Below are 14,676 nucleotides of genomic sequence, written 5' to 3' on the forward strand. Positions count from 1 at the left end.
TGCTCAAAAAAAAAAACTTCTGATTAAGAAAGTTACTATGTTTTTTTTTTTACCCAGACAGTTAAAGACTGGAAGAGAATGAAACAGTACAGGATGATAGCCCTAGCCGGTTTGGCTCAGAGGATAGAGTATCAGCTCAAGGACTGAAGGGTCCCAGGTTTGATTCTGGTCAAGGGCATGTACCTCAGTTGCAGGCTAGATCACCAGCCCTGGTCAGGGCTCCTGTGCGTCTCTCTCACATGGATGTTTCTTGCATTGTCTCTCTCCGTCCCTTCCATTCTCTCTAAAAATCAATAGAGCCCTAGTTGGCTTGGCTCAGTGGATAGAGTGTTGGCCTGTGGACTGAAAGGTCCTGGGTTCGATTCCGGTTAGGGGCACATGCGCGGGTTGCGGGCTCAATCCCCAGTAGGGGACGTGCATGAGGCAGCCAATCAATGATTCTCTCTCATCATTGATGTTTCTAGCCCTCCCTCCCTCTTTGAAGTCAATAAAAATATATTATAAAGAAAAACCAATGGAAAACAATCCTCAGGTGAGGCTTAACACACACACACAAAGTAAACATTACAGGAAGATAGATTTTACTTGACATGACTCTTACCAGGAAATGAACCTAGCAGCATTCTTAAATGACATTAAATTTAAAAAGTTCAGACTGCCCAAAACAAATTCTATATATGAAAACATTTTTTTATCAAACATTTAACAATTATAATTTGCTTTTACCCATAATTACTACCACAGATAGGCAGTCATACCAGTGTTCACTTACATTTTCTTTGGCTTGTTGGTGTCCTTCTCCCATACTTCTTAAACTTGCCAAATACAGTTTTTCCAAGTTGTTTATTTTCTGAGTCTGTGATTCTTCCCATTCTGCCCTCAGTGCCTCTGCCAAATGATTAAATTGCCGAATTCTCCTTTGTTTTACATCTTCTCTTCTCTGTAAAGCGATATCCCTTTCTTGCTCTCGAACCTGAAGAATTAATATTTAGCAGATATATAAAAAAGAGTACTTAAATCTTTTTAAAAAGCTATTTGGAAACAGAAACTTAAATTAATTTTCTTTAGATCTATCAATTCTCCTGAATATTCATTAGATAAGCTCTATGTAAAGCAAAAAAAAAAAAAAATCCAAGTGATATAGGGGAAAAAACCCTAAAATTTGAAGACATCTCCTAAAGTTTCCTAAATGATTAGCTATAATATCCCTCAAGCCCTAGTGGTACTGTCATTACCATTCTAATAACCTAATTTAAGAGGCTAAAATGGTTAAACATGATTCAATAAAATGTATAGTTTAGATGAATATAGACAGAGCTAGATGAGAACTCCCTATCTAAGGTACATCATCCCAATTTTAAGCAGAATGGCACCTAAAATATGCTTCACAAAGACTTAACTAACTTACTCTAAAGACTTCTAGAAAAGAAAAATCTGCAACTTCATAATAAATTTGTTTCAGCAGCTAATGATCTTTTCATTAAGTCTTCAAAGTCATCCTAATCTTTATCAGTTAAACATCATTTAAAAAATATTTAAAGAACTATCTTCCAATAATTATTGAGTCAACGCACCCCTATCCTCAAACTCTTCTTCAATATATTTACCATTTTGGTCTATTTTTCAAATGTTCCAAAACTAGTTAGTATGCAAGAATCGAGGCTTTTGTACAGCCAAGAAAAGGTTTTTAAATGCAACATTTTTCTTAGAACACTTTAATGTAAAAAGTACTAATAATTGGGGGAAGATACAGAATTTGAAACTTTGTTCCAAATAAATCTTACTTGTAGCAATCGTAGCTTTCGTCTTCTCTCATAATCTTCTTTTAAAATGAAGGCTTCCTCATTAGGACTCAATCTCATCTTGCCAGCATTCACTACCTTTCTTTTCATGTCTGTGTTCTCTAAATATAAAGGTTCTGCATGTTTAAAAAGGAAAAATGTCTATTAAAATAGGGCAGCAAAGATAATTTTTAAAAAGTATATTTGACAATTAAGGGCTGTGTACATGCAAATAACATAATTTGGGTAAACAAAGACCAAATTATTTACAAACATCAATCATTAATGCAGCACTTAAATCAGTGGTTCTCAGATAGATGGGAAGAAGTGGAGGATAATCAGAAGTACTTGAAAAAAAATGTTCTCCATCTACAGCAGATTATTGTTTACCTAGCGTACCTGGGACCTGACTTATTCCTAATTGGGATTTCCAATTTACTTAGCTTAAAGGCAAAAAAGCCCAAAGACTTAAAAAGATGTACCAGCACAGAATAAATGTTTTCACAATTACTGCTGTAACTGCAAGGGCTCCTGGTCCCTAGATTCAACTTCGATTCTGTTATACACAACTTGATCACCTATCAACCCCTGAGCAGTAAACAATTCTTCAACAACTACAATGGGGTGATTTCTAAATAAATAATCATTTTCAAAAATCCCTTTGGAACAATTCTGTTGTTTGGATGAGTTAAGTGCTTAGATTTCCAGTTCTATATGTCTAGTAGTACTGTTTATACTCAGTATTCTCACTCTCCTCCCTAGTTTAACATGCTCCTATTTGGGGGAGTCTGCTGGAGAGAAATTGAAAGAATGTAAGAATCTGTAAGTTTTTGTAATTTGAAAACCCTTCTCAGGTCATTCTGATACTTCCCCATTCCCATCACTGTCATTTCCAAGAATTTTGAGTATTCACCATTTCATTTGCTAGAGGATTATAAGAAAGCAAACATACATTTGTTTATTTTTACCTCTGTGTGACAGAACAACTGTTTTCTCTTGTATATGACTTAAAAACAATTTTTTAAGCGTATTTGGCAATAATTTCAGACTTAGAATTCCCGTATACTCTTTCCCCAACTTCCTTAAATGTTAACATTTTATGTAACCACAGTACAATAATCAAAACCAGGAAATTAGCACTGGCACAATACTTTTAACTAATCTATAGGAAAAGTTAAAACCTTCAAATTTCACCAATTATTCCACTAATGTCCATTTTCTGGACCAGGACGCAATCCAAGGAAAATACACTGCATTTGATTGTTGTGGTTCTCTGCAGACACCAAGGTGGGATTAAGCCCACAAAGGTTTTTATTAGGGGAAATGCCTGTGTCAGAAAAAAAATGGGGAGAAAGCTGGTGAAAGCTGGGAAAACGTCAGACTTCCATGCAAATCTGACACCGAGTGAAGGAGAGAGGGCAGCTGGGTAGATGCCTCCTAAACAGCCATGCAGTCTAAGGAAGGTCCAGCTAGCCCTCTGAGCGTGCCTCCTTTCTCAGGAACAGGCCTGCTGTGCTCAGTTATTGGCAAGGCTCCATCGTTGGCAAGGAGAGCCCAGCGGAAGCGTCCATGCCAACGGACGTCAGGACGCAGGTGCTTGCCATTCTCATGGCTGCGGAGGCTGTCGCGTCTCCTTCAACTCCTCTAATCTGGGACGGCTCCTCAACCTGTTTTTCTTCTCAAAATCTTGACATTTTTTAAAAAACACTGGCCAGTTATTTTGTAGAATGTCCCTCAATCTGGATCTGTTTAATCTCCTCCTGCGGTTAGCATGAGGGTATGCATTTTTGCCAAGACCACCACAGAAGTGATAGTGCAGCCTGCCCGGTGCACCCCATCAGGCGGTCAATGAAGTTAAGCGGTCGTCCTCCTGGCGATGTGCATTTTGATCATGTGGTTCAGGTGGTATCTCCCTACCAGATTTCTCCACTGGAGTTACTACTTTTCATGTCTAAGTACCTGGCGGAGGGATAGTTGAGGCTGTGTAAGTTTCATGCTGCTCATCCAACTTCTGCCTATTCCGTTTAGCATCCACTGATGACCGACGCCTGAAACAATTACTGTGCCGTTTATCAAGCGGTATTTTCTGTTTACATGATTCCTTCCAGGCTTACATTTGAAAACCTACTAAGAGGAAGAGTTTCCCCTGCTCCCTCCCTTATGCATATGAGAATGGATTTTTGAAATCCTATGAATTATTGCTATACAATAAGAAAGATACTAATCTTGCAAGATTTTGTTCAGATCAAATGGCACCTGACACATTGTAATCACAAACTTAATACCAGACTCAGATGACTGGGTTCAAGACCCCGCACTGCAACTTAAGGCAGGAAGACTCTGGCCAAGTCACCTAAGTCACTGTGGCCTCCTTTTTCTTGAATTATGCAAACAATGGGAGTAACCCCAATAGGCTGTCCTGGTGATTACGAGAATGAATGAACGTGACACGACCAAAGACTCCGAACCTTCCCCAATGTTTTAAAGGCTCAGTTTGGGGCAGGACTTAATGCTTAAAAAATTAAAGGTGACAGACACCAAAATAGAGCACGCTCTCCGCAGGAAACGATGCCGGCGGCGCTCTCCGGCGGCGACCAGGTTTCAGGCCACGTCCCGGAGATCTCGGGCGAGGGCGGGCAGGACGCGCGGAGCAGGGTGCAGCTTTCCGGGACCCCGCGCGACCGGGCCCGGGAGAGGCGCAGAGCCACACGCGCCAAGGCCCCGGGGCGGCCTCTCGCGCGAGCGGACGGGCCAGGTCGGGCCGCGCTCCGGTCCCGCAGCTGCTCGCAGCCGCAAGCCCAGGCGGGCCGGGGAGAGCGGCCGCCGCGGCCGGGCACCGCGGGCCTGGCTGCGTTCGCGGCGCCGCGCCCGCTCGGCGTCCCCCTCCCCGCCGCACCCCCAGCTCCCAGGCTTCCGGGGTCGTGCACGCCCGGGTCGCGGGGAGGCGGTGCGGCCGTCACTCACCTGGGAGCCGGGGGCCGGGAGCCAGGAGGCGTAGCTCCGCCAGGGAAGACCCCGGCGGCCGCCGCCGCTCAGCTTCCCAACAGCCGTTCGTGCGCCTGCGGGACTGCCATCGCCGAGACGCCGTCATTTCCGTCATTCAAACCGCCCGCCAATGGCGGGGCCGAACCGCGGGAACCCGCCTGCTCCCGCCTCCCCCGGGGGCCGCCGGGACGGCCGCGCACGCGCATGCGCACTCGCACCTGCACGGGGACGCGCCGGCCCCCAAGTGGATCTGTCTGGCTTCTCACTGCGCGCGGCTCTGAAGTTTCACTTTCTCTCGCTCAACATGCGCTTTTCACACGTTAGGAGACTGAGGTCCCGAGTGGGGAAGATGTTTGGCCAGAGCCGCGAGGGCGGCGGTCGGGCCTGAAGATGCCTTGGGATTTGCATCCTTTCGTGGTTTGGGACGAGGACGCTAGTCTGATGCTTCCTTTAAGGGCCTCCAGCTCGTACTCCAGGAAACCGTATCCGGAGACTCTGTGCCTCCCTCCCCAGGTCCGACACCCCTAGAACATGTCAGGGATGTATCTGCTGCAAACAAGCTATAATCAGAAAGGGGAAGAGTGCAGTGTCGCATTTATTGTACCAAGTGCACTGTGCTACATGGAAGGGAGACAGGGGTATGAATTATGGCCCTCACACTAGATTTTGTGGTCTGGTTAACCATGCATACGAGGAAACAGAAGATTAGAAAGTGGGGAGTGGGGGAGAGAGAAGGGGCTGGAGTGATCAGTTCTGGCTTCCTCCTGTGGAAGGGGTCGGAGGGAGTGAAGATTGCGGGGGGGCGGGGGGGGGGGTGGGGGCACCAGCGAGGATGCTGCTGCAGGGAGTGAGAGATGATGGCACTGTGAATGGAGAGAGGCGGGTAGGTTTCAGAGACAAATAGGATGCCCAACATTAGGAACTGGTAGTCGCATAAGCATGGAAGTCAAAGGCGAAGGGGAAGTCAACCTTGATACCCAATTCCATATTTGACAACTGAGTGGATGGGGGGGACCATCCTAACTGCAACATGGGAAGAAGAGCGGTTGTGAGGGAGGAGGTAAGCTCTCCATGTTTTCATTTTGTGGTGTGTATGGGATACTGAGACAAAGGAATACGTTGCAGAAATACTTAGGAGGCAACATTAGCAGCACTATCACACAGTTGCACGTGAGGTGGAGGGAAAAGGGAGAGCGAAGTGAACCTCACAGGCTACTTAGCTTGGGGAGCAATGTTGATGCTGGTGCCACCAACCAAGGACGAAATCAAATGGGAGTCGGTGAAGTGACAAGGTGAGGAGCTCAGCTCTGGACACCTTGAACTTCACATGCCCGTGGAGCATCCAGTGATGTGCAGTAAACAGGAGTGCAATGGTAGCCCACATCTTCTCAGTAATACTTACCCTGCTACCTTCATAGGGTAGTTGTGCATAGAGATACTCAAGGCGCACAAATCATATGGGAGCATTTTGTAAACTCTAAAGAGGTAGTTTAACAACTATTTTATTTTTTCTGTCCAGCACCTTTCTGCCCTCTTCTGGGACAGACCCAGCCCTCCAGACCACAGGGGAAGGCATGTAACTCAGACGGGGCAAATCGTAGTTCCCTATCTCCTTTGCTATTGGGATGACCCGGGGAGGGGTACATAATCTAAATTGGGTCAATCAGAGTCTTCCATGTGAATTTTTCGTACCTGAGCCATGAGGGACAGATATTTTCCTGTCTGGACTCATGTTAGGAGAGGAAACTGGAGCTTCCCCAAATGACCCCACCATGTGGGCTCCCATAAACTGGTCTGGAGAAAGAGCCTGACATTCATCGAGGAACACACAGAGAGAATCCTGACGGTGTTCAAGTCCCTGGGTCCAGCTGTCCCTGATGCCAGCCCATTCTGTAAGTCACCGATAGGAGCCATTACATCACTCCCTTTTACTTAAGCTGCTTTGAATGGGAGTTTCACTCCCCCCCCCCCCAAATTAAAAGAGGCTGTAGATTTATATTTAAATTATTGCAGACAAACAGCATCTGGGCATCTTGGGAAATACTGTAGAATAAAAGTTAAGATTTTGGACTTAGCAACCAACTGCCTGGATTTAAATTTCTGGCTTAGCAAGTCTGTAACCTTGAACTAGTTCCTGAACCTCCCCAGAAGTCATTTTCTCATCTTTAAAGGGGATGTAGTAATAGCACTCAAAAGGTTATTGTGAGGTTTAGAGCTCTTAAGGCAGTACCTGGCACAAAGTGTGCACTAAATGTTATCTTTTTTCACTTTTATTTTAATACATTCATTTTAGACTACAGGAGGCAAAGAACCCCAACAACTTTTCATTGTGTTTATTGGTGTTTTGGGTTTAATTTTTAATTAGGTCCTTTGGGCCTAGGGAGAAGTATGCATGTTAAGCTTCCAGTGTTGTTATCACACTAGGAATGAATGTTAATAAACAGTGATCAAGAGGAAGAGTTGCCCCTAGGAAGTAGTGGCTTTAGTGTGACTGGTCACCATGTAATGCTGCCTCATCTCTGAGTGCAACTGAAGCCAGTTAGGATTGGAGCCCTTTAAGATGTTTCTGTGATGCTAACAGTTTCACTGTTCTGAGTCTCCTTTCATCTTTATCCATATTGAATAGGAGAGACTGACATTAAAGTGTGTGTGGTGGGGGGCTCATAATGAGTGACTGTGAGTTACATACGTAAAAAAACAGGATGCCTAAATGAAAAGAGGAGAAAAAGGAAATTATTTACAACCCAGTAGAGTGTGTAGCAGTCGCGGAGGATTGGGTGGGGTGGGGAAGAGTTGCAGTTGTAGTCAGATGTGGATTTTTAAAAATATATATATTTTATTGATTGTTACAGAGAGGAAGGGAGAGAGATAGAGAGTTAGAAACATCGATGAGAGAGAAACATCAATCAGCCGCCTCCTGCACACCTCCTACTGGGGATGTGCCCGCAACCCAGGCACATGCCCTTGACCAGAATCGAACCTGGGACCTTTCAGTCCGCAGGCCGATGCTCTATCCACTGAGCCAAACCGGTTTCAGCCAGAAGATGTGGATTTGAACATCTGCTTGATCAACAGTTAATCTCTCTGAGGCTCAGTCTCTAAAAAGCAGGGATAAAAATACCCCAAATGTATTGAGCATTCTGTGCCAGGAATTTGAATACCCATCCTATCTAATAAAGCAGTTGTAAAGACCAAACAGAAAAAGCTGTAAATATCCTACATAGAAGCATATAATCTATAATAATAAAAGCGTAATATGCAAATCGACTGAACAGCAGAACAACCCTCGGACGACTTTCCAGATGACCACGCTATGACACACACTGGCACCAGGCCAGCCAAGGTGGGTGCGATGCGATTGGTTGGGAGGCCTGCCATAGCCCCACGATCGCCCCGCAGAGGAAGGCCCAGGCCACTGGCCAGGGCGGCGATCAATCGGCAGGGGGCTCTGCGATCGTCTCAAAGAGGGAGGCCCAGGCCACCCTCTGCGGGCGATCGATTGGGGGGCTCCGGGGAACCAGGGCGGCGGGGGGGGGGGGGGGGGGGTGGTGGTGGATGCTGGCAGCGCTAGGTCAAGGCAGGTGCAGGCTGGGGGCAGGGCCGTGCGTGAGGCAGCAGGGCCGCGAGGGCCTACCCTTGCACGAATTTTGTGCATTGGGCCTCCTGTTAACTATAAAGACCATACTACAATTTGGCCACCAGTACAGACTCCGGGCAGGTAGCTTCTGCACTGCAGTTTTTTTGTTTCTGCCATTTAACCTGCTTTAACTGACCCAGCTTTTATATAACATGAATCGGTACGATGGGGTCAGAGTTCTCATCATCCAAAATTATTTCCATTTACCTGTGAACACAACACTGATCTACCAAAGTGTGGGTGAGGACCAGAGCGTCCTCAGCACCTGGGAGCCGGTTAGAAATGCAGACTTTCTGGCCCCACCAGAGCTGCTGAACCAGAGTCTGTATTTGAACTAGATCTGCAGGCAGTTCGTACACACATTAAAGTTGGAGAAGAAGCTGTGCTCTGCACAAAGTCCCATGTGAGATAAACTTGGGACAGGGTAACAGAATAGAAGAGGGGAAGCACATGAACAAGGAACAGAGACAGACTATGCCACCATTACAATGAGGATAGTGGTTCCTTTTACTAATGAAGACCTTGGCCACTTGCGGTGCAGGTGTGAGGTGTGGTAGAAAGAGTATTCTGGATTTGGAGTTCTTGTCCTAGCTCTGCCACTTAATTTAGAAAACCAGTCACTCAATTTCCTCACCTATAAAATGGGGTTGTACTATCTATAATGTACATGAAGCATTAAGTACAGAACAGAGAACCCACTGTTCTTTTCATCCCCCCCCCCCCAATAGAGAGTGTCTAGAAGAGTAATAATATGATGGATTGGTGCTGTCTTTATGATGTATCATTTATCTACATGGGAGCTCTCACCCCCAAACCTAGGATGTGTCTATGTCCTGGGCATCTTAACAAGATGATACTTATCCATTTATAAGCATTTTGGCTGCATTGTGTTCATTCATTGCATATTCATTGAGCATTTACTAAGTGCCAGTACTTTGCTTGAGAATACAGTGATTAACCAGATATTGAGGAGACAGCAGTCCACATGATAGACATGATCCTGACCTCAAAAAGGCAGTGCAGGCATGTGAACGGCTCTTAAAAGACCGAATGGTAAGTTCAACAGCCTGTTCATTCCTTATACACCTGTGTACCCAACCACGCCCTGTTTGGCCCTAAAGTGGGGGCCCCACATAACTGTTAAACTGAGGGCTAGGATTAGCAGAAGGAAGGGGACAGTGGCTACCGAGGAGACTATTGATGGTTCTGCTGTGCCAGAGATCCAGCACATGTGGTGAGCACGTTATGGTTTCCAGAAAGAAGGGATTCCAGTGATAAATCTTTGGCACCCAGAAGAAGACAGGTGGGGATCTAAGATATTCTAGCAATTTCAAAGGGAGCAGTGTCTTGTTAATGTAATGCACAGGGTATTATTGTGTGTTGGTGGTGTAAAATATTTACTTAGATGATTGTAGATTGGTTAAACAGGCATATTGAAGGGAATTCTGCTCTTCTGGGACGCTGCCAAGCACAGCTGACAGTATAAATTTATGCTCGCTTCAGCGTCTGTATGTTTGGGCTTGTTTTTCCCCTCCGCATTCCAGAAAGTGGTGACATGGGACAAATCTTTCAGCCAAGCATTCTTCTGTAAGCATCCCTGCCCTGCTTAAACCTACAGGGGTTCTCTTTTACATAATGCATCAACTCCAAATGTCTCTTAATAGCTTTCCAAATCCTCTAGACTATGTCATTAGAAAGAACAGAGCTCAGGGTTTGAGTTGATTGCTAATAGCTTTGAGCCTTCATTTCTTTATTTGTAAAACAGGAATAATAATGCCCACCATGTCAAATTCACAGGACTGCGAGAGTCAAAACAAAATGATGCATCTGAAAGCACTTTGTAAACCACCAAATACTATGCAAACATTATTATTATTATGGTGCTCTTATCCAGCCAACCTTGTCTTAGGACACCCCTTCCGCTGCTCTTCAGCCGAGCCACACCAAGCTGTGACCATTCCCGTGTCTGAGTGTCTGAGCTGGTGTCACACCGCAGCATGGTGTGGGGAGAGCAGACCCTAGGCCAGACTGCCTGGGGTCTGGATGATAGTGGTACCTGCTTACAGGACTGTGAGGAGGATTAAGTGAGTTACTGGTTTAAAGTCCTTAGGACAGTGCCTGGCACACAGTGTTATGTAAGTGCTCCCGGCTGCTGTCCCTCCTGGCCCTGTTGTGGCTTGTACTCTCCATACCCTTCATGCCTCTCAGTTCTAGTTCATGTCCTATCTCCTCCATGAAGTCTTCCTCTACTCATGAAATGTGACAGCTAGAGTCCGTGTCACCCAGGCTAACTGTTTATTATTTAGTGAGGTCATTGTTCTCCCTTTAGGTGCATAAATTCAGCACTTAATGGACACCCACTATTACCAGGCTCTTTCCTAGACAATGAGAATAAAGATATGTAAGACACAGAGCCCTCTCTCGAGATGCTCATGGTTAGTAGAAAAGAAGATCACTTCCCCATCTGTGGCCAGATGACCAAGCAGACAGTTGCAGGAAGGTAGTGCTATTGATGGATTGTTTATGTCCCCCCCCCTTCATACCCACCCCCAATGTGATGGTGTTTGGAGGTGGGGCTGTTGGGAGGTGATTAGATCACGAGGGTGTAGCCCCTGGGGTGGAATTCGCCTTCTTATAAAGGAGGCCCCAGCGTGCCCTTGTCCCTTTTACCAGGTGAGGACACAACAGGACAGTCATCTGTGACCCAGGAAGTGGGTGCTCACCAGACACCGCGTCTGCTGATGTCTTGACCTTGGATTTCCCAGCCTCCAGAACTGTGAGAAGTAAATTCTGTTGTTTATAAGGCACCTAGTGTATGGTATTCAAAACATGAATTCTTGGGGGGCCCAATTAAACACATAACACTTCCTCTTGTAGCTAGTGCAAGGACAATGACCTACATGAAATGACTGTTTATACCAGTGATGGCGAACCTATGACACACGTGTCAGAGGTGACACACGAACTCATTTTTTGGTTGATTTTTCTTTGTTAAATGGCATTTAAATATATAAAATAAATATAAAAAATATAAGTCTTTGTTTTACTATGGTTGCAAATATCAAAAAATTTCTATATGTGACACGGCACCAGACTTAAGTTAGGATTTTTCAAAATGCTGACACGCTGAGCTCAAAAGGTTCGCCATCACTGGTTTACACACTCACAACTCCGTGCTTCACAGCATCGAATCAGAGATGTGCAAAGTGTGTGAGATTCCTTGCATCTTCCTAGTGTGGGGCCAGTGTTGTGTGACTTCCAGGGTTGCTTTAGTCTTCCTAGCACGTTGCCTGCCGCTTGCTTATATGTGTTCAGAAGGATGATGCCTTAGAGCAGCGGTTCTCAACCTGTGGGTCGCGACCCCTTTGACGGTCGCACGACCCTTTCACAGGGGTCACCTAAGACCATCCTGCATATCAGATATTTACATTACGATTCATAACAGTAACAACCTTATAGTTATGAAGTAGCAACGAAAATAATTTTATGGTTGGGTCACAACATGAGGAACTGTATTTAAAGGGCCAGAAGGTTGAGAACCACTGCCTTAGAGTGTCAAGCCAAGTATGCGCTTGATAAGTGCCCTTCTCTTTATTTCCACATATCTGTAACCTACCCATCTTTCAAGACCAAGGTAGTCTTAGACATTCTAATATCTGATATTATTGAGCCCTGAAGTTGCCCAAGTGTTACATGGCTCAAGTGACAGAGCTGAGTTTCTACCCATGTATTTTGACACTAAAATCCATACTCGTCCCATTGCTCCCTGTTCACTCTGTTTTCTGCTCCACTCCAATCATTCAATAAATATTTATTATTTGTGGCAACAATGCTCACTTTAAGCCAGCTGTGATCAGATTATATTTTGAACTATCTCTACTCAGCGTTAATGGTGCCTTCTACCTAGTTTTGTAATTATAAGTATGCCACATCCTCTGGTAGACTGCAAACACCTTGGAGGAAACTGCATGTCTAATTTATCTTGCATCCCTACAGGGCTGAGAAGAGCATACAGTGTTTGAATTTTGTGGGCCTCCATAAATATCCAATTAACAAGTGAAAGAGTATATACACCTACAAATATTAGGTATTCAATTCTTTCTAGTTCTGTGTTCTAATTATTATAATATGGTCCAACTTCAAAAATAATTCTGTATGTTAATTTTTAAAAAGCCTATCCTTTGTCTATGAGTTAAGTCCCCTATCTCCAATTCATTGGTTCTCAATCCCTGGACTTTTGGCCCAAAATATAAAGTTCTTTATACCAGCACAAATGCATACTAATATATATATATATATATATATATATATATATATATATATATATATATATATGTATAGATATAGATATAGATAGATATAGACATAGATATAGATATAGAGGTAGATATATAGATGTAGATAGATATATAGGTATAGATATAGATATGAATCACTTTTCAGGCTAGGAAAATTTATGCATTCCTTTACTTCAAGACTTAATTTCCAATATTATTATACCAACTGCTGTTTTGAGGTGTTACTTCTAGACAATTACAGTTTTTGAGGGAACAGAAGAAGCATGTTGGGGATTCTCATCTTCTACTCACCACCTTCGGAATAGCCAGGGGCCCCTTTAAGCTCACTTTTATGGCTAACATCCCATGGGCTTGCTGACTCTCATCCCATGGAGTCCCGCTGCTGAGTCCAAGCTAAAGGATTCACAGGCAGACCACTCCTCCCAGGCACAGATACAGGTTTGTATTTTAAGGAGAAGCTTCAAAGTCTTAGCACAGGTAGTGAGCACTGGGCCAGTTGTAGGTAGGCACTTTTGCACCTTTCCGTGGTGGCAGGACCAGTAGTGGGAGGTGAGGCAAACACCTCAGATGCTACCCTTTTGGGGCATTTTCTATAGCAACTCCAATTGGAGGAAAAGAAGTGGCAATTATTATGTGTACCACTAGGGGGCAGATTAGTCAAATTTTGGAATGTTTGCTGGCCATTGTGAAGCCTGGCGAATTTTTTTTTCTTGCTTTCAAAAATCCCCCTGCATTAGACAAGAGACCAGAAATAGGAAAAAGCAAAGTCAGAGGCATGCTATTGATAAGGGAGGGTCCTCCTCCGCATTTTTTCTCTAATTGTGCACTAAGCTTGCATACTAGGCTTGCCCTAGGGAAATGAACAGGTATCAGCACATCCAGGTAGTAGTAACAGCCTACTATTTAGTACCTGTTATGTGCTAGGCACCATGCTAGGCATTTTACCTGCATCATCATCTTTGATCCTCCCAACAGTCTTTTGTGGCAAATTTTTAAAATAATTATTTTATAGATGAAGATACAGGCTTATGAAGGTTAAATATATTGGTCAAAAGTAAGAAGCTAATTAGTGGCAGACTTGGGATTTGAATTGATGTTTGTTAAGGAGGGGGTAGATGGGGAAAAGGGTGGCTTGAAGGGATGAATAAATCATTCAAAACCTCTGAGAGGGCTTCACGGCAGGGCATTGTCTTTCTTATCGCAGCAACTCTAAGTGGAGAAAATAAGCAAATTATATATGTACTCAGTGTAAAAAATTTATATTTAAAAAATATATATTTATTGATTTCAGAGAAGGGAGAGGGAGAACGAGAGAGAGAGAAATATCAATGATGAGAGAATCATTGATCAGCTGCCTCCTGCATGCCCCCCACTGGGGATTGAGCACGCAACCTAGGCATGTGCCCTTGACTGGAATTGAACCTGGGACACTTCAGTCAGCACTGAGCCAAACGAGCTAGGGCTCATCATTTTTTATTGTAGATACATTACTGTGCAGATAAATACAGAATCTTTACTATAAATTTAATGATTGTATTTTATCACGTATCCAGTTCCTATTGATAAGCTTTTCATTAATTTCCAGGTTTTTATTATAAACAATTGGGTAACAAATTCTTTGCATCTGCTTCTATCCAAGGCATTCTATCTCATCTCCCTTAATTCCTTTGTCGTTATTTCTGTTCTGCCATACCTTTTCTTTAGAAATAGATATCAGATCACTAGCTCCCATCTTTAAAATAAATCTTCCCTGATGTCACTCCACCTCCAGCGACACCCATGTTCTTTGTTTCCCTAGTCACCTTACATTTTTAAAAGAGGTGTTTATACTTGCCAGCCTCACTGTCTATCCTCCTGCTGTCTCTTGAATCCATTCCCACCAGGTGTTCACCCACAGCCCTCCACAGACAGTTCTTAGAAAGTCATCAGTGGCCACCGTGCTGTCCAACCCAATGGCTGGTCCTTCGTCTTTGAC

General features: G+C 44.2%; 1 protein-coding gene across 8 annotated transcripts in view; it reads right to left on the reverse strand.

Annotated features, from left to right (window-relative positions):
* CEP295 (centrosomal protein 295) overlaps positions 1–4,902 on the reverse strand; it is a 55,880-nt gene extending 50,978 nt beyond the window's left edge. For 4 of the 8 annotated variants that reach the window (XM_059708152.1, XM_059708147.1, XM_059708146.1 and 1 more), the window contains exons 1-3: positions 4,746–4,902; positions 1,785–1,918; positions 773–973 (exon numbers count right to left, since the gene is read on the reverse strand). In XM_059708152.1, coding sequence (XP_059564135.1) covers positions 773–973; positions 1,785–1,918; positions 4,746–4,881 — 471 coding nt within the window. In that variant the 5' untranslated portion in view covers positions 4,882–4,902. Of the gene's footprint in view, positions 1–772; positions 974–1,784; positions 1,919–2,051; positions 3,676–3,698; positions 3,830–4,319; positions 4,724–4,745 lie in introns of those variants that run through there. The other 4 variants (XM_059708148.1, XM_059708149.1, XM_059708151.1 and 1 more) reach the window with 4 other exon arrangements.
* Between the last annotated feature and the right edge of the window lie 9,774 nt (positions 4,903–14,676).

The sequence above is a fragment of the Myotis daubentonii genome, chromosome 9 (assembly GCF_963259705.1).
Source record: "Myotis daubentonii chromosome 9, mMyoDau2.1, whole genome shotgun sequence".
In the NCBI taxonomy this organism is placed as follows: Eukaryota; Metazoa; Chordata; class Mammalia; order Chiroptera; family Vespertilionidae; genus Myotis; species Myotis daubentonii.